This window comes from Platalea leucorodia, assembly GCF_965183815.1.
Source record: "Platalea leucorodia genome assembly, chromosome: 7".
NCBI classification, from domain to species: Eukaryota; Metazoa; Chordata; class Aves; order Pelecaniformes; family Threskiornithidae; genus Platalea; species Platalea leucorodia.
The window spans coordinates 71,127,525-71,151,299 of NC_138829.1; the positions used below are offsets into that span (position 1 = coordinate 71,127,525).

At 41.0% G+C, this 23,775-nt stretch overlaps 1 protein-coding gene across 1 annotated transcript in view; it reads right to left on the reverse strand.

Moving 5' to 3' along the window:
* Positions 1-23,419, reverse strand: part of ABTB2 (ankyrin repeat and BTB domain containing 2) — a gene marked incomplete at its 5' end in the record, with an annotated part of 131,275 nt that extends 107,856 nt beyond the window's left edge. The window contains one exon of the mRNA XM_082317878.1: positions 22,555-23,419. Coding sequence (XP_082174004.1) covers positions 22,555-23,419 — 865 coding nt within the window. The remainder of the gene's footprint in view (positions 1-22,554) is intronic.
* Between the last annotated feature and the right edge of the window lie 356 nt (positions 23,420-23,775).

Here is a 23,775-nt window from a genome sequence, read left to right on the forward strand (position 1 = left end):
TTTTTATATTTGTAATTAAAAAAAGAAATATGATTTATAACTGATTAATGTCAGAACCTGTTTTTACCTAAGATAAAATGGTTCTTATTTAATGTAACACTAAATTGTCTTCCAGCCCTAAAAGGAGCCATAAACACAAAAAAGGATCAGTTTCATGCATTGATTTTTTTTTCTTTTTTGGTAAAGTTTTTATAAATAGAGAGTAATGAGCTCTTTCTGCAGCCCCACACATGCAGCAGGCATAAAAAGAGAAAAACGCAGTAGCAGGTGTATTCCCCTTCATCTTCAGCATCTACCATAGGGCAGTAAAAAAATGAAAACTCTCCTCTTCTGGGAAGAACCAAATGGAAACAGGCTGAGATTTCACTTTCAACAGGGAAAGGAGTTTAGGAACCAGTTCAGGTGTGATGCACTGAGAATTTGCTCAATCTGAGAAGGCGGCCCCCATTCTCGACTCGCTCAGCTGCAGAAGCATATGTCTCCAGCAAAATTCACTGCAAGACCTCTAACGACAATAATTTCTTAAAATAAATGGTTAACAATCTATGGCCCAAGCATAGCGCAGCCTTTCATCCATAAGTCTCAAGCAGACCACCCTCTAACAGTTACTCAATATCAGAAGGAGTTTCAGGAAGACAGCATCCCATTTCTTGTTTGGAGATACGAGAAAATGCTGAAGATGCTTTGCTGTGTCGTGTCCCCCCTCCACTGTTTGTGGGCTGTAAATTCATGCAGTCCCGGGGCTGCTCTAAAAACTCCATTTTCCTACAATCGCACACTGTCTGCTGCGCTGGCCAGAGAGCACGGAGCAGAGCACATTCAGGACACAGCTATTTCAACTCGATGAGCTGGCAGAAGCCCTAAAATAACAGCACGCCTCTCCATTAGGCAGCACCACAATATCAACTGAGACACATTTTAGGATTTTCTTTCCAGTTTTGCCACTTTGGTTTTTGTGTGACTTTAAACAAATCACTTCTCCTGCATACGTTTCAAATTTTCCTTTTTTATCTTAAATTTGCAATATTTTTCTGCCTAATAAGGTGCTACAAGGCTTATTTAGTGTTTGTAAAACACTAACAAATGGTACTCTATAAAAATCACAAGTTATTTATTATAATAACAATAAGCTTTATAGCTGCTGGCTTGAGTCCTCACAATATTTTGTAAGCAGGGTGTGAAGCAGAAGCAGCATACCGAAACTCTTGTGTGTCATCTTCACAAGAGCTTCTCCACCTCTTATTACACTGCCTACAGTGCTTAGTGATCTGTACAAATGTATAGTGAACTAATACAGCTTCTCGGTATAGCTAAAAGGAAAGAGAGAGAGGCTTTCCTCATGTGTATGGTATGCCCTAATTCTACTCAGCTGTATAATATTTAAAAAAAGAATGATGACAAGCGTTCTGACGTACCCGGCAAGAGTCACCATGAATGTGATACAAACCGAATCCAAAAATAGATGACTCTCTGCTTCAGAAAGAAAGAGAAAGAGACCTTCCCGTAATTTGCAATAAGGAAACCACCTTAGCTTATCATAAAACAGAAGTCAGATCGCTGCTGGGCTGAGCAATCATTTGTCACCAGACGGGTCTGTGTAGGTTGTTGCTGGATAGGATCTATGGCGAGCTGCACAAACATGTTTCTGCGACGAGGATGCACAGTGGTTTGCTTTTCTACAACATGGAAATGTTACTCAAATGTGGGTGACTGCGCAGTGAGAAGCATTTTGTTAAAATATTTCCTTATGATACACTAAATTTATTTCTGACAGAATGCCACAGCTGAGCAGAAAGTAACTCCTTCAAGTTAACTGGCTACTTATATTTTCACTGCTCTTCTTGATGACTGTCCCAACCTACAAGGCTAGAAAGAAAATATCAGGCAAGCCAGGTGTTAAAAGAAGTTGTGGACAGTATTCCAAACACCAGTGATTTTTACTGCAGTAAAGTCTTGTAGTTTTTGTTATTTTCACAGAAGGCTTGATGCTCATGGTATAAAATCACTGTTAAAGCATCTCATCGTCAGCTGGCGCTGTGCTGAGCACATCTTGCCCTCCGTCATCACCAGCTCTAAAATTACAGCTGGATGTGGAGGATGCAGTGGGAGCACAAAAGCTCAAAACTTAAAACAGCCAGAACATCTAGAATTCAATCCCAACTCTAACACTGACTTGAAGGGTGGCCTTGGACAGTTTAATTGAATTTTCTGTGCCACATCGATACAACGGGTATGGTGCTGTACTATTAGCAGCAATATTCAAATTAAATGAAGTCAAGCCTCACTAGAAAAAAAATGGTGACTCCAATACAAGCAAAGCTATCCCATAACGCGTCTTTATATTCATAAAGGGACCTGTTTCGCTTTTCCCTTTTCCAACAGAACAGACCTAGCAGTGCACACAGGTTCTATGTTTTCAAGCCTTCAAGCTATAGCTTGTCACGTTTATTCACCCACACCTTTCACATACTCTTACATTCACATGAGAACAATGTGGCCAAACCTGGAGAGATTTGCAAACATTTTGATTGCATCCAGTGATTAAGTATTACCAACTGGCCATTCAGACAACATAAAAGCAGGAATAATATCTGATCCTTCATTTGGAAAGCAGGAGACACCCCTGGTCCCCCCTCTCTCAGTTCTGTGCTCTTCATGGGATGCTACTACAGAACTCGCTACAGCGAGTACAGTATACTACAGCTACAGCGCTACACCAGCACAGTAAATCCTTTCAGTGCTGGGTTCCCTACTGTTTGCTCATAATAATTCTCATTCTCAGTCATCCTTTCCTTTTTTTGGGCAAGGAGTATGAAAGAGGGGAAGAGTTTTGAGCAATTTTTTTGCATTCTCTACCTCCATACAGGTTTCCAAACTCCAGTCTGTATTCACACACCAGCTCTTCCGCAACATGTAAGAGGAAACCTTATTTTTAGAAGAACTTACATATCCATATTTTATTCGCAAAAGAAAATTACGTTTGTTATAAGCATACAGGGTTTTTTGTGTTTAGTAAGCATAGGTTTAAAGTTAAGCTGCTTTTAGTAGATTGCTGCTGCTACCAGTTAAACAGGTTTCTCACAATGCATGGTAACATGCTTTCCTATCGAAACTGTTTAAAGCACATTTTATTACCAATTTCTTAATTTTGTTATTTATGATAAAACTGTAAAGATGAAACCCCTCGTTTTCAAAGTCAGAGCTGAAGTACGTACCCAAATTCATAAACTGTTATGATTAAGAACAGCTGAGCTGCAAAGAAAAAAATTACAACAGAATGAAAGAGAAAAGTGCCAAGCCAGATCAAAGAAGTGGGTGAACAAGCCTGGAAAGATCTATTTAGCTAGGAATCTAAACAGCTTCTCAGACAAATAAGAAGAGATCCCACTGCAATCAGAACGCAACACACCTTCATCCTAACACTGCGTTTCTACAACAAGGGCATTTTCAGAATTACCAGTATTCCTAAAGAAGCAGGGGGGGAGTTATTCTAGCCATAGTCATGGTCTCAGAGACCTTTAATACCCGTTGGGTTTATACCCACATTTAGGAAGCACTGCTCATATGCCAGTTGTCCAGGCCAACTGCCTCTTGTTCTGACCCCCAATCGCTCCGGCTACTGACTTGTATCTGTAACCAAAATGTTTTAATCTCTCAGATTAATTTATTCTAAGATGTGCACAGCGCACAGTAAAACAGAACTTTTTTTCTTTCGCAATCCCAAACTCAAGCCCCACCGTCTCAGCTTCATCGCTTCAATGGTCCCGTTTTGGGGAAGGCTTTTTTGATTTTTCTGCTCCTAGAAAAGAGGCACCAGATACCCACCATGAGACACGTTTCTGATCCTACAGCAGTTGTAAGTACATGGCGTGCTGGATAAAACCTGACGAGTTCCCTCTTAATATTAATGCTTGGGAAGGGAAAGGAATTAGCAGCAAGACTCAGTTCTGCAATGAGAAAGGTTTAATTAATAGGTTTCGGCATAATGCAAAGGTGCTTTCTCTGTAATCCCTTTGCTAAAGTCTGGGACCAGGAGAGACTGGGAGAAGCTCGCTCCTGTCTGGCTTTACAAGCAGTATACCTGTACAAACCAGCCACTGAGACTCACATCACAAACATCCCGCTAGCTAAATCCCAAGACACAGATGAGTAGTCGTACAGGGAGTTTGCATGAGGTTGTATTGCTTTATAAGAGGGTTTTACTAGCACACATTTCGGCTGACTTGAAAACTCAGTAGTGGCTCCCTGACTAACATGGCTGGCCCAAACTCATACCAATAAAACTTTTATATCACGACCAAACTGCCACCTAGTATTTTAACATCGCATATTATGCAGGGAAGCTGTTTTAGAGAGCTTTAAATGTTATATATTTGTTCTATTTCCTCACGTCTCCAGTGATTCCGTAACTGCCAGAAGCAAACGGTACCCAGCTGTACAGTTAGAGACACAAATACGAACATTTCTCAGGCCACTTTTAGGGAGTTAGCTATTAAGCATAAAGACGAGAAGCCTGCTATAACCTCTTTTCCCCTGATGTGCTCTGCCTGGCCAGAGAAAGCAACGGCCCATTTCTTGAACCGCATTGCATATAGGGCTTCTCTGTGGCAAATTTACAGCCTGAACCTGGTTTCAGGTGTGTACTTTTAAATTAGCAGCACTGTACATCGGAGAGCAGGCAATCCTGGCTCTCAGCCCCCTTCAGCTTCCGAATCCTCCTGTGCAAGAAATGAAAGAGCTGGTCACATCCGCAGAGTGGAATGCGCTAGTTACTCACAAAAGATAACGTTTCACTCAAGAACACTGTTCACTGAATAAGAAAGTGCTGAAAACGTCTGCATTTCTGTAACGTGAGTGTGTGTTTAAGAGTCCCCTCTGGATAATCTGCATGTAAATGAGGCAACGTTAGTTGCAAGTATCTCTGGAAACTTGAACTGGCTACACATTCTGAAAGTTAAGTAAAAACAGAACCACGGGAGAGAACCCCTAATTACCACATAGCGAGGGTACTGATTAAAACCATCAGGGCAGGGATCCTGTGTTTCATTAAATAAATACACCAAGTTCTGCTTTATTGTTATTTTAACTGATGAAGGAAAAATAAAGTCTACCTCCGCATGCATGAAGTTACCTAAATTCAAATACTCACTGGCAACAGACTTAGAATAGCGCAGGATTTTTTTTCCTAATGTTTGTATTTAAGTAGTTTACTACCGTTACTCAGGTTAATACGAAATACTGAAGCACAGTTAACCTCTGGCATTTTAGCATTCCATCTAGAGTCATTTCTTTGGATTTCACATGGCAAGGTGTAACTAATAAATGCAACATTAGAATACTATTTTAAGGGTTTTTTTTTTTAACTAAAAGCAGAGAACTAGAGAGCATTTTGGTAAAACGGACAACACCATCTCATTTATTCTCTAGCTTATAGGGGGTTTTGCTGCTTTCTGGCTACTGCATTGAGTATTCAAAACGGATTGCCAAGAGCTTGAGCAAACAACCCTAGTGAGGTCATTTCTGGGTAGCAATTTCAGAGAGGGTTTACTTCAATTAGAGACAGACAGACGTGAATTTGTACGTAGGGAGCAAGTTTCCTCTTGCTACTAGCAAACTCCATTTAGTTACACTACTCAAGACAGGAGAACACCATTTTCTGGGTTATACCAATACTTTCAGTCTATACCTCACTGGTAAATAAAATGTATTAGTCAGGATCCCCTCTGCTGACATTTGCAGAGTTTGTAAGCACGTCAAGAAGATGACTCTCTACTCTTTTTCCACCAGTACTGCCAGCCTCAGAGGGGACCCCACATCCAGAACCGATACTGCTGGCTAATGGGACCCAGCCTCTTTGAGGAACACTTCAGCATAATCTCAACATTTTCACAGAAGAGAAAGTGACAAGTCTGATTAATTATTTTTACTAATTACTTTAAAAGCTCAAGTTTTGTTAAGAGCTTTGTTCAAGAACTAAACAAAGTAACCTTCAGTGTCCTGGTCTCCACCCCACTCTCTTCAAAAGTTGATAACCTAGAAACAAAATAAATGAAAGACGGAAGAAAAGGGAAGAAAAGCGGTGTGGGTACACTGAAACTTGCACAGTCACCAGCACTGTTATTTTAATTGGTATAAAATTCTCTTGGACTGCTTACCCATATAATATTAGTCCGTTAATTTTTGTAGGTAACGTTCTGTTTTTAAGGGTTATGTAAGGCTAAGACATAATCCAGTACCTGTTTGCCTGGGCAGCTGGCGTAAGGAAGGAGGGGCAGCTAGTGTTCAGAGCCACATTTTCCAAAGAAATATTGAATCAGTCTTTGGTTTGTGAACGCTCCGCATCACAATGCAGTAGGCAGAGAAACTAAAATACTTACTTCTCAGTTCTCCACTTGCATAGAGCAGAGCGACTCAATTTTCCAAGTACGTATAGGCAGTGTTCATGTAAGTGACTGCAACTTTAAAAAGGGCAGTCAGTGGTAAAGAATGACAACCAATCCAAGTCTGCAGTCTGCTATAACCAACAGATCCTACTTTCCCCATCTCCTAAGTTTAAAATGATCAGGCAGGTTGTGCCTTCAGCACTGGTTGGGGGGGACAGGAAAGGAGCTTCTTGCAAACTCCTCTAGCTCTCTCAACCGCGTTACAGCTATGGTGTCTATGTTATTGCAGTGGATGAGAATATCAGTATTTGCACTGTCCAGATACCTCTTCAAAATCAAGAGTTTGAAGTCTGGCCGTGAGGTTTGCTTCTGCCCGAAATCTAGTCTCAGGTTTCAGTGGGTTTTTCCGCCCCCCCAGTACTTTCACAATGAATCAAAGATACTTGAAAAAAAAATTCCAAAACACTAAGCGGTGAACTGCTAGGCCATGCAACTTCCCTGATGTCAGTGGGAACGCCGAATGTAACAGAGCAGGTATCCATAACATTAATAAAAAAAAAAAGCCTACAAGATATATCTATATGAAACACTTCATTCCTTTCTTAAGTGCTGCTTTTGTCTTAGCTTGTCATAAGCTGAGGAAAAGATAGGGGCAAAGGGAGGGAGGAAGCACATAATTCACTGCCCATAAAAATAAACCCAATATTCATTAAAGGCCTGAACATTTTGAGCAGAACCAAATATTTAAGCGATGCTTAACGCCTTCAGCACCACTGCCGGCTCTGTCTGAATGTTTTTACCAAAGAGTGGCTGATTACTCGCGTTAGGAAGTTGAGGCCAAAGAATAATGTCTCCCAAAGCAGCCAGTTGGAAAAAAAACTCTGTGAGCAGCTGTGTGCTTGCTGCATAACAGTTGTGGGAAAGCAGTGCAAAGAGGTCAGATCCTGATCCATTACATCACCGTGCATTGAGACGAGCTCTACTGCAGACAGAAGCCATTACAGATGTAAAATAAGCTCAGAGTCCGGTCCCTAATCTGTAGGATGGACAGCAGAATACAGCTCATTAGCATAGCTACATGAATGCCAGTATTCAAACAAAATTATTAGTTTTTCTTTACCTCAGCTACTCACTGCGACAAGCCATGCGTATTTTAAGGGAGGAGGCAATTCAGACCCCAAGAGATCTCATTCTGGTTCACCTCCTATGCTTCTACTGTTACATCCAATTAAGGCTGCCAGTTTTAGGAACTACTATATATTAACGAACACCACAAACCTGACTGTACCCTCCTAATAAAATGAAAATGCTGTCGGAGTACCTTCCTGAAAAGCTGAACGAAAGCTTGATCCTGTGGTTCTGATTACATTTTGGTTTGCGGGAATAGCCAATGGTATCATGCTCCTATGCAATCACAGAGCAGGTTTCTGACCAAATCGTTCAATCTTTTTGAAAAGTCATCTACTGACCCCTTCCTCCATCTCAAAACTAATCTAGGTTTTAATGGCTGACCCATTTATCCACAGTACTCAAAAATCTCTGCAACAAGTTAACACGATTATAACGTAGTAAGCTCTTCTGATACCATTATGGCTACAGAAGGGATACGTAAGAAAGACACTGCGCCAAGGAACTCAAAGTCTAAATACAGAATTGGTTCTCTTGTAAAATGAGAGTTGGGATTTTTGAGGGGAGGGGAGATGGAGAAGTTGGTTTATTCCTCTTTTTTCCCCTCCCAAAAGACTTGCAGGGAAGTGAGGACTTTTGTGTTGGCAAGGATTGAACAAAGAGAAGAAGCCACTATCCCAGGACAAAAATTTACACACGGCAATCATGGAACAAAATGAGAGTTCACAGCAGGTCTTTATTTGTGCAGGTATTTATACAGCCGCCTTCTACTCCTAAAAACGAGTAAAAGGAGAGCCAATACTTCAATAGGAATCCATTGTGGTTTTGCTCCCTATTAAAACTTAATTTTATGCTCTTAACCTGTAGATCTGAACACATATTTCTTAGCATCCCTGGCATTCTGACATGAACAATAGATGCAAGAAGTTTTTTTTAAATAATAAATTAAGGTCAAGCTAAGTGATTAATGGGTTCTTTAATGTGTTATGCTGATTTTGTTCCAAAATAAGCAGCTGCTTTATATAAAGCTGCTTCATTTCTCTTCAACAGCAAATCACAAAAAGTAGAAGAAATCACTCCCACACGAGTCTTTTAAAGCTCATGTTGTTCATCACATAACAAGCCCAGAAAGTAACCTGTTGCCCCTGAACAACAGAAAAGCGTCCTCAGATGAACCAGTCCCATACAATGAATACTGTACTTTTTTTTTTTTTTTTTTTTTTTACAGATATTCACCGAGCAAACTCCGTAGTAACAGGTAAGAAAATAGCAAGGTTAAGAGAGCAGCCGATTCTTAATTCATATCCACATTCAGACCCAAAAGTCAATTTAGAATTTGTCTAGCGATCCCTAATTAAGTCAAATCAAATCAAACTTTTCTGTTGTCTTCTAGACATCGCTATGGGTGAATGGAGTCAGATGAAGCTAGCCCATGCAACTTTCATGAATGCTTTTAAGCCAGAAATATTGTACGTCCCCTCACAACTGGCTCAAGGGACTTGACGACAAAAGATCTTGCACCTCTAAGCGAAACGCAGATTGAAAATACAAGTGACAGTAGCTTCTCACAATTGTGGAATATCAGAAGGAGCTATAATCCACAACAGATTGTTCAAATCAGCCTTACTCAATCAGTCGAGCACTTCTTTGTTATGTACTCTCATCAGAGAAATACTTGGCAGTGTTCACATGTAAATCAGCAGCAGCTTTTTGGATCACCTCTTTTAATGTAGAATCAGCTCAAACTTTTCAGAATGATGATGTTTCACTAGAACGCTTTTCAGAAATACAATGCACTGCTGAAGACTCGGGCAGATGGCTTGGCTGAGACAGCTCGCAATTTGAAAATTGTCTCCAGTCAGATTTTATTTAAAATAAAAAATAAAAATCAGCAAGTCTTTTTGAGATTACATTACACACAGAAATGCAGCAGTTACTGGAAGATACCGGGTCATGAAACAGACTGCCTCATTCACTGATCCCAGCCCCAGGGTTAAATGCTACCTGAGTTATTTGATTTCTAAATGGGATTAATTGGTAGCTTCGGTCTCATTCTTGGCAGATAGGTCACCATTCCATCCAGCAGCATTTGGCTTTCTAACACGCAAACCTCACCTTACTCCTGTTCACAGTTCCACTCTTCCACGCAGCTGAAAAGGGACTACGTACACAACTAAGGCGAGCAGGAAGCAGCTCTTACAGCCAAATAAAAGCTATGGTTGGAAAATGCCCAGAGAACAAACCACCCTCTTGTACAGTTCCCTTCAGTCAGAATTAAAAACCACAGATGGGCCTGTGAGAAAAAGTTTTAGTTCAGGTTTTTGCCACAAGAAGTTTGCTGAGCTCCTATTCTCTCAGTCCAGAACATGTCACTAGCATGACACTCAGTGTTTTTTTTTTTTTTTTGTTGTTTTTTTTTTTGTTGTTTTTTTTTTTTTTTTTTTTTTTTTTTTTTTTTAGTTAAGAAACATCTTTATACAAAGATTAAATTACCAATTGATGGAGAAATCATTCTCTCCCATCATCTGTCAAGGGAGCATAAGTTGACCAGTGGCACACTACTCTTCAGACCACTAGAAGTTCTGCAAACAGCGCAGTTCGTTACCTCTAGATTATGATGCTTACTCTCTCATTGAGAGATAAGAAAACTGTTTGCTCTCCAAAGCAAGTCATCCCCACTATTCCGGTTCAACCTGCAGTTCAAAGAAAATGCATTGATAACTCTGACCCTATGATCTACCCAGCGCTAGGAAGCGATCCAGCTCCGCTAACCAAACACCTTCTGCGTCCCTGTCTCTGGACAGACCATACCCAGAGCCTATGGCTATACTCTGTACGTTTGACTAGTACACAGAAGCCAGGCCTTGTTGCCTGAAAACAAAAGCAAATCCCAAAGCAGTGGCGAGTCCAGGGGAAGAAGCGGAGGCAGGGGGCTGCTCTTTTGTTTGACATCCCGAGACAAAACTCGGCGTGGTTACTTCATGTGCATCAGGGGCCTGATTCTCCACTGCTTTGCTCTTCTTTCAGACCAGCGCGGCCAATTAAGCGAGGGTTGAATCAGGCCCCTCGTACATAAATGGATCATTTGAAGTTATACACGTTACTTTACATGGAAAAAATTCAAGCTTTTAAAAAATGAGCATATAAAATATAAAAAGACATTTAAAGCGTGTGCGCGCGCACACACGCGAGCCAGTTTTACTTTGCACTGCCTGTTCGTAGAACAGATAGCCTGTTCTCTGACTCCCTTTTAACTGCAAACCTTATACTCGCTGTGTATGTTTTGGACCCCTTCCCACCCTACCATGATTTCCTGTCTGAGTCTGCAGCCCGTGGCAACAGCAGAAAATTGGAGCGCAGGCTCTGCAGATGGTGGTAGGCCAAATGCCCTGTGCCAATTTAGTATCTTCTTCCATAACATATGCATTATCTAAGTCTTGGCTATATGGCAAGAGTTGCCTTCATGCTAATAAATTATATTCATTTTAATTTATAAATTGTGCTTGCCTTAGGGAAGCTCTGGCCTTCTGCAGCGAACATAAAAAACCACAATCACACAGCCTTACATATACATCATCATACTATAAAAGGAAAATGATGTTCTGAACTGCTGTCAAAGGTAGAAGAAAATTCACACAGTTTTATCACTCAATTCCAGCAGGTCGCAGGTCACTGCAACCATTTAAAAACAAAGCAAAGCAGTCCCCTCCCCAAATTTATTGGTGTGCAGCACATACGTCATCCCACAAAATAACCTATGACAAAAGCTGCATTTCCACATGTCTGCAACAAAAATACAAGACCTAAGATTCTATATACAGGGAGAAGGTGCCAGAAACAATTCCAGGGTTGCTTTCCATCGGGAAAATGTAACGTTAAACACGAATCTTCCTTGAGTGGCTTTAATAAGAGACTCTGCATCTGGCATTACCCTGAGAGAATGTGGCCAGGGGGGTAATGGGGGGAAGGATACACTTTTTTTTCAAGGAATAATATTAACAAGAACATGCACCAGTCACCCACACTGCACTCACAGGCACAGCTACAAAGCTATCGCTGTGTATAGATGCTTTAAATCCCCCCTGCCCCCAGCACACACGACAGGACGTCCAGGTTTTCCACGGAATGAACAGTCACCATCAAAGCTTCTCCCACCTCGAGGTGTAAAGCCCTGACGTTCATTACAAAGTACTCAAACAAAACCACCTCAGACAAACACGTGGCCTCAAGCCAAGTGATTTCAGTGGAAGAGCCCAGGCGACTGCTTCAGAAAGAATCCAGTCTTTTCTGATAAGCAAAATCATTCCTTTGCTATTGTAAGGAATCGCAGACTAAAATCCATCAGCCACTGCTTTACTCCATAATGAAACACCCTGGTCCCTCAGCACTGGGGAAAAAATACAGTCTGTTTATTTACCTCAAGCCTAGTTCACAACTGATCCATTTTCTTGACTTTCTGTCTTTCTCTTCTTCTACCTACACCACACCAGGTAGAAGCATTATTCAGAACCAAGAGATTCGCAAGCCTGTTCCGGATACCGATCAAAAACCCATTAAAACTAATGGAAATTATTCCTTTGGCTCCAGCAAGATTAAACTTTAAGGTAAGCAGCACTTCTCGCATGGATTCTGAGCTTGTTTTCAGTAGCAGTTCATTGACGACGATTCTAACACATTTCCTACTTGATGATCTTACTGTCATCGCCCTCAAGTATCTTGTAAGTTCAAGCAAAACTGATATTCACTCAAGCCAAAATTTCCACGTATACTGCCAAAGCGTAAGAGAACTTTTCATAACACTTCTTGGGGGGGGGAAGAGCCCACAGACAAGCTTTAAAAGTCTTTATATATTGACAATAGAATGAAATGGTTTATTAAAAACAACTAATAAAGACATTATGCCTTGGTTGCCTGCTGTTATAGTTTTCTTTCTCCCCCCCCCAAGTTAAACTATCACTTTAGTGAAAATATCCAAAGACACCTTATAAATTTGATATAACTTAAAAGTACTAGAAACCACATTAAGACCATCATAAAACTGTATCAGCTCAACTCTGGAGCAATTTTTATGATCTCTAGACTAAACAAAACTGCCAGCGCAAGTTGAGCGCGAAACAGGGTGGGGGGTGGAGGGAAGATAATATTCAAACCAAAAAGCAGAAATTCAATGTACAATTAACCAGAAATTATATCCGCCCCCACAGAGGAAATACATTTCATTATATATTATCTCTTGTATTATTACAACATCCATCCACCCCTAGCGTTTTGGTTAGACCTGTGGTATTATCTCAGGAAATTGCACAAAGACTGAAAAAGAAACAAAAAGAAAACCTCTCAACCATTGGTGATGCAGGAACAGATGAGCACTTTTGAGGACAACCTCGCAGTGTCCACGCAGGCCATTAATGTTTCTCATGGCTCACATCACCGGTTCTTCCCAAACTCGGCACCCAATAAAACGCTCCAAAAAGACACCTGAAGTCAACGCTTGCTGAGACGCACACACTATCTCAGGTTAAAGGAAGCTGCAGGATCATCAGTGGATCATCCAAGTGGAATCAAAGTCAAAGATGAGTGAACTGCCTAAAAGCAACTGGAAAACTGGGTTTTGCTTTAATCTACTGATGTTGACATCAGTCTGTGCTGCGTGGGGTATTACATAGTCATTTAAATAAAACAAGCAAACAAGAAATTGATTTCTACTGAATTCTATTAAAACATCAAAAAATCCAAAACAGTTTGAAGAAAGACTATGAGGAGAAACTGGCCTAATTCCCTGTTTTAGCTGTTTGCCAATATTCAACTCTTGCCCTTCAGCTGAAAGAGTAGTGTCCTTTATTCACAAGCAATAAAATGTAAATATTAGAAGAAAATCTATTCACTGTCATCTTGACATTAATCAGGAAAAAGAACAGAGCTATATAGGGTCAAGAAAATAATACATAATTATGCCTCGGCATGTTTATCTTTTTAATGTACAAGTCCCAGCATAAACATGCCGTCGTATTTTCTTCTTTATTCTCCAGGACCCAGGCAACAGACTGCAGATTGGGCTAGAAATGAAAGTAATAGAAGTATCCAACATGGACTGTAATGTTATAAACACTAAAGAATGGGACAAGCAGATTATGTCTTCCATAGTATTCCTTTCCTCTCATCCCTGAAATATCATAAACAACATTTACTTTGATCTTGCATAGCCCCATAGCAAATTTATCAGTTGTTATAAATCTACATGCATTAACTGAAAAGCTGGTCTGAAATGTTTATTTGGCTTCAGTTCTTAGTCTCTAGGCCACGATTATACCACAAATACCCTTAATCATCTCAAGCATTTTGGTGTCACTACACAAAAACTATAGCAATTACTTAAGCACATTTTCCACAGTTTTCCTCTTTTTTTGCTTATGTCAAGACTTTTTCATTTTTTGGACAGGGAGAGCCAAATGCAGCCTCCTGATAGACTACTGTGGCACTGTAACACTACAAAAAAGCATCACTTTGGTCACTTGGAAACTTCCCTAGCCCTCTTCAATTTTAGGTTTTTTTTAATAAAGTAATAATAATTAAAAAATAATCAGGGCTTAGATTTCAATTTCACAAACCTAGCAGAAAGCTTGTCAAAGAGCTGACTCGATACTTGTGCCTAAGATAAGCAAACAAACGGAGATGCATATTCTGACTGTAAGACAGCATCGTTAGCCTAGAGAGAAAGCCTCACATGACGTACGCGAACGATGTACGCTGACCCAAGATGGTTAAGAAGGTGCTTTACCTTCTACTGCCCCTACCACCCCACAGCCTGAAAGCACTTCATACAGACGACCAAATGAAATTTGCAGCCTCCTCCAGAAGCTGGTATTCTGCTCAATTCAGACATGAAGCAGGTTAAGTAGCCTGGTGAACATCAAACAAGTTTTAAGAAAGAAACAATCCACGTGTAATAATTAAACAACCAGAACAAGACAGACAAGTGCTCAGGCTTACAGCTAATCTGAGTTGTCTGGGTCAAACCCATACAAAGAACGCCGGACAGTTTTTGCTTGGTCAACAGGAGGAAGGTAAAGTACATTCACAGCAATCCCTGTGAGCGGATTTAATGATCCTCACAGGTTACAGCCCACAGTCTCGGCTTCGCTGAATGTCTGTTTCAAAGAAATGTTTCATGTTAAGATTATAGTAAAGACCAATCCAAACAACTGCCTCCTAGAGGACCACCACAAAAACCAGCAGCTAGACTATAGTTAATGAAATCACATCATTAAGTAACAGGTTTTGAGCAGATGAGGAAGAAGTTTGCAGATCAAAGTCCCTTGGAATTGTAAGTAACACACAAGCAAGTAGGTTTTATTAGACAAGGATTTTCTAGCTCAGAATTCCATTTAACTTGAACTGAAAGGACTGATCCTTAGTTTCCACTCCTGAAGACAGCAGCAGCTACAGCATACCCTTCCCTCAGAAGTTACTTTCACCCTATTAATTCTACCCCGCATATTCCACGCTCACAAAAGCTGCAACCACCACCCTAGTAGGCTGCAAGCAGACACTGTAATTACAGGTTGACAAACAACCCTCAGCCGTGCCCTGCCCATAGCTGGCCTGTCCCAGCGCTGGTCTCTCCTCGCCCCAGTTGCCAGGCATACCAAAGTCACACCCGCTGTAGCCAAACGTTTCCTACGGACCAGAATGAGCTCACAGCCCCAGCTTGGTTTGTGACCTAAGTCCGAAGGCAAGTCTGGATGCGTTTGGGTGAAAGGAACAAACCTTTCAGCATTTGTGCATCCTTTCCTCTTGCCATTATTGCTTTCCTGTGACAAGGCCTGCGCTGCCAGCGGGACGACTCCCTTTAAAAGGCTCTCACTCAAATGCACAACTTGGAATCCTTAAATTGACTTAGATGCTCTCAACAAGGTCCAGCAGTTATTTTTTTTTAAATGTAGCTCTTGTTCTGCTAGGGAAGGAATTCTGTTGAAACATTTTTGTCCCAATTTGTAAATTAAGCAAGCATGAAGCCACCATTGTACTGGTTTTACCATTGCCTCAGGCTTGCTTAGATTTAACCAAATGTCGTGTTAGGCACTTATGTTCAAAATAACATGTAAATTAATCCCATTAAAACAAGAAGAGCATCAGAAATGATTGGGTTTATTCTTTTGTTCATCAGCCTGAATTCTCGGAGTTAAATGGGAGCAAATGGACGTTTTTTTCTGTTGGCTACTGGTGGGGTAGAACTCAGTCAATGAGAGAGGTTTTTCTTCATGTCCAGCGTGCAAGACTGCAAAGCAGGGCTCCTGAGCCTCCAACAATGTGAAAATGGTTATAAATAAGGACCACGTACATTGACTCGAAAAGCTTAGCATTGACTAAATGCAAAATGAGAGCTAAAATGTAAATGAAGAATTATTTTGATCTTGTTTCCAACATTCAGAAGAACAAAGATTGCCGAGGGATTTGCTGGGCACTGCCGAGTATCTAGTGGTTGTGTTGTGTTTAGAAGCTTCTGTTTCTCTTCTTTTGAATTCTGCTGGCACAATGGACAAATTGCTCAAGATAAACACCTGCTCATTTTACTTTAGGAAAGGACAACATCTCAGCTTAGTGAAGATCACAAGATTAAGATTACCTTTGGCCTTATTCTTCCATTTTCTTACATTGCTCTAAGATGAGTTCTTTTTAAAAATGAACTTACTTCTAGTTCAAAGTTTTAGATCTTGGGTTTAAGCTTCCAAGTGCAAACGGGCACTTTTGAGCTTCAGTTCTTTCTGAAGTTAAGTGTTTTGAGTCCTAAGCCCATGCTCCTCTGCAACTTGGTAATTGTGTAATAAATGAATTTTATACAGTCTATTGTAAATCAGTATGTTCAGTACTTTACTGCTTACATTTCATACAACAGGGGGCTTTCTAAGCTTAAACGTGTCCCTTGCAGTGTTGCATTACAACACCAAGCTAGGGAAAAGGACAGAAAAATGAAACCGCTAAGGAAGGCAGCTCTAAATGGACCATTAACTAGACTAATTGAATCATACCAGGCACACAAGCAGAAATAAATTATTACAACATGAAAACATTACAATAACATTAATACCCAAACAAGATTTTTCAGCGTAAAAAAATCTTTCATCTCAACCCCATTATCAAAACACAATTTATTCAAAACTCACTGCCACCCTATGTTACTATCACAGTTAGTTTTGGCAAGCCCCAAATTAGGTAGGATTAAGATTTCAAAACAGCTAGAATATACACAACATCCATGCACTGGGGGAGCGCTGATCTCAAGAAGGAGGAGGCAATTTGTAATGCTAGAGGTCAGTCAGGGAAGTTCACTAACAACCATCAGCTCTCCCCAGATCAGATGAGTTTAGGTTTCAAATCACACAAGAAATTAAATGGGGTACATGGAAGAAAGAAAAAAACCAAAAAAACCACAAAACCCAAAAAACCCCCAACGCTTTGGTGGCTCGGTTCAGAAAGACTAGCTGACTGTACGCTGCAAGATCTTCCAACTGGAAATGAGACAATTTAATTTCAATTATTCCAATATCAGAAGACATGACATCAGCCATATCATATTTTGTTATTAAGGCTATGAACACTCAAAGCTCATTGCTCATTTTCTGCAGACACAAAAAACCCATGGAAGAGCACCCCAAATATTGGACAAGTGTTCACTGCTAAACTTTGAGCTAGAACAGCTTGATTTTTCACCTGAAAAATAAATTAATAAAACCCACAAAACTCTGTTGTAACTTGTAAAACCCTTGGTTTTACATACCAAGGATAAAATTCTGTCCTGGCCTCAACAGTATTCGCTCAGTTCAAACCCCTGGCTTTAGCAGTAACAACAGACTTCAGACTCAACACAACAGGTCAGACTTTTCTCTCCAAGAGGTTCCTTCTTCACAGGCCTAGCGCCTCAGTTTCACAGGGATAAGCTGTCACTGACACCGATTCCACTTGAAATCCAAATATCAGCATTTTCTGCTAGTAGTTATACACTGAGGCGGTTCCAGCACTTGCTCTTTAACCAACTGAATTGAAAGGACCCAAATTTTATTGCCATGGTGTAATATCAGCAATTTGAAGGATTAATTTAAGACAGCATTATTACTTCATTAATGAAGTTTTCCTTTACTATCACTAAATGAAATTATATATATATATATACACACACACACATATAAAAGCCACTATAAGGGAAAAAAAAATAGCTTTACTTGATCTACCCTTTAACATAAACAAGATGCATATCTGCAGATGTTTGTATTTTTAATTGTGCATCTAGTGGTTTGTGTTTGTAGGAGAGGTGAGCGTGTATATACAAGCACTAACATTTAGGCTTAAAGAATTTGTCCCTGTGGGTTTGCGGATGTAAATCCAAGTTGTTGAATGTGTAGGAGTAGAAGCATACAAGGTATGCTGGGGATACATGCATACAGAGGTGAACGAAGCCGTAGTTCGAGTAGGATCACGGCTACAACCAGCTCGTCTAACGTAGAAACGTGCGCGTAGGTTTATCGTATTCCTGCCCAGGAATTCCCAGGAAGCAACGTTGCTTCCAACTACTGCTTCAGATATGATGACACAGAAGACAGAGGTGCCTCTGATTTTCTTAATGATTTGCTGTACAAGCCTCGTATTTCTACTCAGCGTAGCTTATCGATTGCATTTGCAGCACTCTTCCCCAAAGTGCACCCCTTCCAACATGCAGTTTTTTCCTGAATAGTTGTGAAGCTGATAGCTTATTACAATTGATGAGGCTCTTTATAAGAACAGTTAGTTCAGTTCAGATAACAAAAGGTCATTCTATTTATTGAAATATCATAATTTTTTTTCATGCTGGATTTCAGTACAGTACCATGACTACACTGAAATAAAAAAAAGTTATTTCAGACCATTTTGATAACTATAAAAAGGAATTATTATAATGGCATAGCTCTAAAAAAATCCTCCATGTTAAAATCAGCTATAATTTTTAACCTATATTACTGCAGTGAGAAAGATAAAAGAAAATGGGGTTAGTTAGTGATACTAAATCCAAAGCCCATGCTGGACTCTTGGTAGGGTGTGCTGCAGCGTTTAGTATCAGAGAGAAGAAAATTCATCGCTGGTCTAATTTTATTCAGTTCAAATCATTCCCTCCTACCATGAGGAAAGGTTACACATTTTCCCCCTTCAACCCCTTTCTAAGAAAGATGTCTCAAGACACAGTAGAGCTTATTTCAGACTCTGTTTCCACTACTCATCAGCTGAGCAAATCAACAGGCTGATTTGTGGATTAGTTTGTCCCCAGACAACTTCAAGTGTTTCAGCTAAGAGGTATGTGAAGAAACAGTGTTACCAAGTTAAATTCCCCTCTTTTTTTTTTTTCTTTTTTTTTTTTTTTTTTTTTTTTTTTGCAAAAACATCTGTCAACACTTATATCTGCAGAACACCAGGATGTGCTGATGCATTAAATAGCACAGCAGGTGTATGGGCTGTTGCAGGAGTGCTCGGCAATAACCAGATAGTTAAGTACAATGTAAGTGCCGTAGTCATTAGGGCCATAATATCAAAACGTATTTGCAGTGCTGAGAGTTCAGATTCTAATGAACCACGCACCAGTCAAACACAGGAACATCAAGTTAGAAGAACCACATTTCCAAGGTAAGTTCATATTTCTCCTCGTCTCACAACAAACATTTTAAATGAATAGACTCTAATATTCCAAATTAGCATGTCTCAAAATCCCTGTGGAACTACCAGATGCCTTCTCCACTTTAGCTATATCAAACCCATGCATATCATATATCTCCATCTAATTAAAAATAGAAAACAAAACATGTATCCCAATTTACATGACTTTTTTTTACCTTCCCGTTACTATGTTGTTCAGTAGCTGCTTATCATTTTTGCTGCTTTTGTTTCATTTTTCGTTCCAGCTTGCATTGCGTTATTTTTGCAACATCCCACCTAGACTCTGTGTGAAAAGACTTCGCCCTTGGAGGCATTCACACACCCAGAGAGCTTTACAGAACTCCTGACGACCACGCGCGCCGATGACATTCCTCCTTCCAAGGCAGAGAGACTGAGTCCCAAGCATGAAGTCAGAACTCACGCTAACAGCAGAAGACATCTCATAGAAGTAGCAAATAGTTGATTACAGAACAGCTTCACAGAAAGGGCGAATAAATAAATAAACCACAGATTATTATTTATTTAAAAATAATATTAAAATTCCCCTTAAGCATTACAGACTTTTAAACTTTACCTTTCACACACCAGGTGTTGACTAAAACATGTTTGTTACAATACAGAATATTAAGATTTCAGCCTCCAAAGCCTTAAGAACAGTGACTGGACTACTGTCTTTGATGGGAGATTAGTCACTGAAGAAATACAGGTCTAAACCTCAGTCTCTTGAGAATTTACAAAGATTTATGTATTTACTTACTGTTTCTTAGACTCCAAAGCAGCACGCTATCCTGATCTAATAATGAAAATTGTATTCAATAGATCATAATGCCAGAAAGGTCCATTATGATAATCCAGTGCAATCTTCTGCATAGTACACTGCCATGGATTTCATCCAGAGATTGCAATGCTTGACTGCAGTTAGAACTTAACATCTAAGTGCTCTTTATCTCTAGCATCAAACTCTGTGCTATAAAACAAAACCCAGCAAACATATGCCAAGTTCACAATTTGCAAGTATTCCATTAAAATGTTCTTACTATAAAAGAAAAAAAAAAAAAAAGACAGTAAAGCAAGTTTTCCTGTTCCTTATACTGGAATAAATCCAGTTATTTTACCACTAGATCTACCTCATTTAAATTAATGTAGAAGACAAGATCATTTGAAAGCATTCTCTGTGGAGAATGATGTGAATGCTACTAATTTACAATTCCTACAGGGAGAAAGAATAAAGAAGTTATTCCAAGCTTTTTGCGTCCATATAGAACCATTTGTGGTCTCACAACTGCAAGAAAAGCTATTTGGAAGAGTCACTGACTTGTGTCAGACAAAATACTAGTGACAGACTGTCACAGGAATCACAGGATACCTTCATGTGCAGTTTCATTCAATTTTCAGAGTTAAAAAATGCATTCAATTATTGACAGAATTGATCCGAAAGACAAGAACAACAAAAGAGGCAACAGAAGCCAACCCTTCTGTGGCCAGTGACTGCTTGGTATTGCACTACACAAGCGTTATCATAACTGACCATTTGGTGGTTTGAATATTTATAAGCAATTCCCTGCACAGTCACTCATGTTTCCATTGAACACCAGCTTCCATTCATTCATTGCAATTTTTCCAAGAAGGAGATTTCTCTTAAGAAAAAAAAAAGCTCCGTGAGGGACTGACTCTTCCTCTCCATTTTACACACAGAAGCTGTGTGGCAGAAGCACTGAGCAGGGAACAGCTGAAGCGCGTGTTTTACTTTACAGAACGACAATATTTTACTCCAGCTTCCCTGAATAAGCAACAAGAGAGGGAACCCAGTCCTCTTTTTAGCCCTGGCGATAAATACCCCCACGGCACACAAAAAAATCATGACAAGTGTTTTGGCAGAGGACAAGACATCCCCATACCTTTACAGTCTTCCATCTAAGGGCTTGTAGTTAAAAAAGTAGATGTCTATGTTTGACTTTTAAAGTTACAGTTATGTCTTGTACCAGTGCCCAGAGCACATCCCAAAGGGCTCCTCACATTTTTTTCACATACACGTAGTAACACTGTCAGTGGACGGAGGGCAGATAGAGCGCACAAGAGAGGTTTTGTGAGCACCGCAACAGCGGCCATCCTCTTACGTTGTAACCTGAGCCAGGCTGACCCAGCGGGGACGGTCACCGCACCTACCTACCAGTGATCTGAATCACGACGTTATTGCTTTGGTGTAGGATAACTGCAGGAAATCAATGCACCCCAGGAGCAGAAGTTGAGTCGGCCCTTCTCCGACAAAGTGTTTCATTACTAACATTCACCTAAGGGATATTTTTTTTCCACAAAGAAAATCCACTCCTTTACTTGTCTCTTGTTACAAGATTATCTTTTGAAGAGGACCAAGCCGCTTGGTTTTACAAAGAGTTAAATCAGGAGGGTATTATGCATGGACTATCTGACCGTAACGATGAGGCCAGCAAGAGTCATGAAACTGTGTGTGGCACGCAGAATAGCTTTCCAAATTGAACGTTTCTCTGTTTTCCGTGAAAAAATATGGTACTCCTCAGTGTGACAATGCAAAATAAACAGTGTAGCTTCTTAACAGAACCGTCATGACTTAAGCCTTTCAAATTGTCTCAGTCTCACAGGAAAACGCCAACATTCCTCTATCTGCTTATTTGCTTAACTGTTCAAAAAGTCTGCTTTCTAAACAAATTACAGAGGTAAGTATCTTAATGCTATGTAATTCTCATTACTGAGGCACCATCCTACATGCTCACTTTGGCAAGCCAAGCACAAGCTCTTGTTTATTGCACGAGTGTAATTACAACGCAGGTTTCTGCTAAACTGGAAAGAACTCTAAGTAACGTGCAGTTATAAGTTTTTGCTCAGAAACCGAATTTTACTACCGCAAAGAAAAAAAAAAATTAATGTTGTTTTCCCTCTCCAGGCTGCATGTGGGAATAGCATCTTTAAGATGAAACTGCAAGGTACTCACTATACATTTTATTTAAAAACAACAGTGGTATTTTCTGCAGAGCAGCTTGTAAAGCACATTTCATCTTACGGTTACAGAGAAGCATGTTTACATGCCAGTTACAGTAAAAATGCTCAAAACAGCAGCTGGTAGAAAGTCAGGAGACATTTGTTAAGACAACAGGGCTTGGTTTCCCACAGCCTCTGCATCTTTATAAACTGGTACACCTTAAGAGCAAAGCAGGATCATTCTTGCCTGGTAAAACCATCTTGTCTGCTTTACGCGCACACAAACCACGACCAAGATGCAATTCAGATGAACAGAAAAACCAAAAAAACCCCAAGTCCATAGAAATTGACGATTTTACTGTAAAGCTTGCTGGTATGAAGATTAACAATTGCAAAAGCTAGATCTTACCGTTAGCATTTTTCCCACAGATGAGATGCTCGTAAGGTTGTAACACTCCCCAAAGTTCAGCATCGTTGTTGATAACCATCTCCAGGATTTCAGCCGAGATCTCCCCTCCTCCACCATCTGGGCTCTGACTTGCCAAAACCCTAGCCTTAATCTCTTCTACCAGGTTTTCCATGCAAGCGGTTAAAGAGATGGCTGCATATTCATGGATCCTAACTGAGATCCTAGTGTCCACCATCCACCTGAAGAACCTCCCCACTGAAAAGGTGAGGCCGCATCTAGCCGATTTACCTTTCCTCAGTCCGTCTCCAGCACTCATGCTGTACAAAGAGAGAGCCTTGACAGTCGCCAAGACGCAGCTTTCTGACAACGACCAGCTCTGGATGAGCTTGATCGCGCTCTGCACCTCAAACCTGGTGCACTTGGAGTGCATCACGCTGAGCCGCTGAGCTTCCCTGGAGACCCTGATCAAGGCGCGCCTCAGCAACTGCGAGAGCCGCCTGACAGCTTCCTGAGAAAAGGTTCTGGTATTGCCATCTCCCTTCCCTTTTCTGAGTATTTTTCCAATGTCCTCATCAGTCCAAGGGTACTCCTCTAGATCCGGCAGCTTAGGGCACTTGGAAAAGATATCTGCAACCTCAGGGTCTTCCGGCAGAACAGTGTTCACGGTATCCCAGCTGTTATTCCTACTGTTCATGGAGCCCGAGTAGTACCACCAGTTGCCTCTGTGCTGAGAAGAGGTGAAGGCTTGGGAGTTGGACTTGGAAGAAGAGAGACTAAGGGACCTGCAGGAATCCCCTGCCCCATAACCAGAGTCCAACGTTAAATCCTCCAGGGTCTTCAGAGTAGAGCTGTATATCCCAGCCATAGGAAAGACGGGTTAAGCCAACCGCAAAGAGCACGAAAAGTGAGGCTGGGACAGATCCCTCCTGCGCCTACCGAGCCAGAGCCGCCTGCCCCACCAGCGGCGCGGGAGGATTTGCAGCACGGCGGGAAGGAGCCCTCCCCGCACGCCGGCTCCGCCGAGGGCCAGCTACCTCCATCCCGCAGGGAGGCTGCCCTCAGCCATCTTCTGCCTCGGGAGGGAGGGAGGGAGGGAGGGAGGAGGGCGGGCTGGCGGCAGCCGGCGGTGGGGCCCGGGTCGCCGGGCCGCCTCCCGCCCGGGCAGGTCGCGGGGCCCGCGGAGGACGCGGGGCGGCGGCGCGGGGCGGGGCGGGCTCGGCG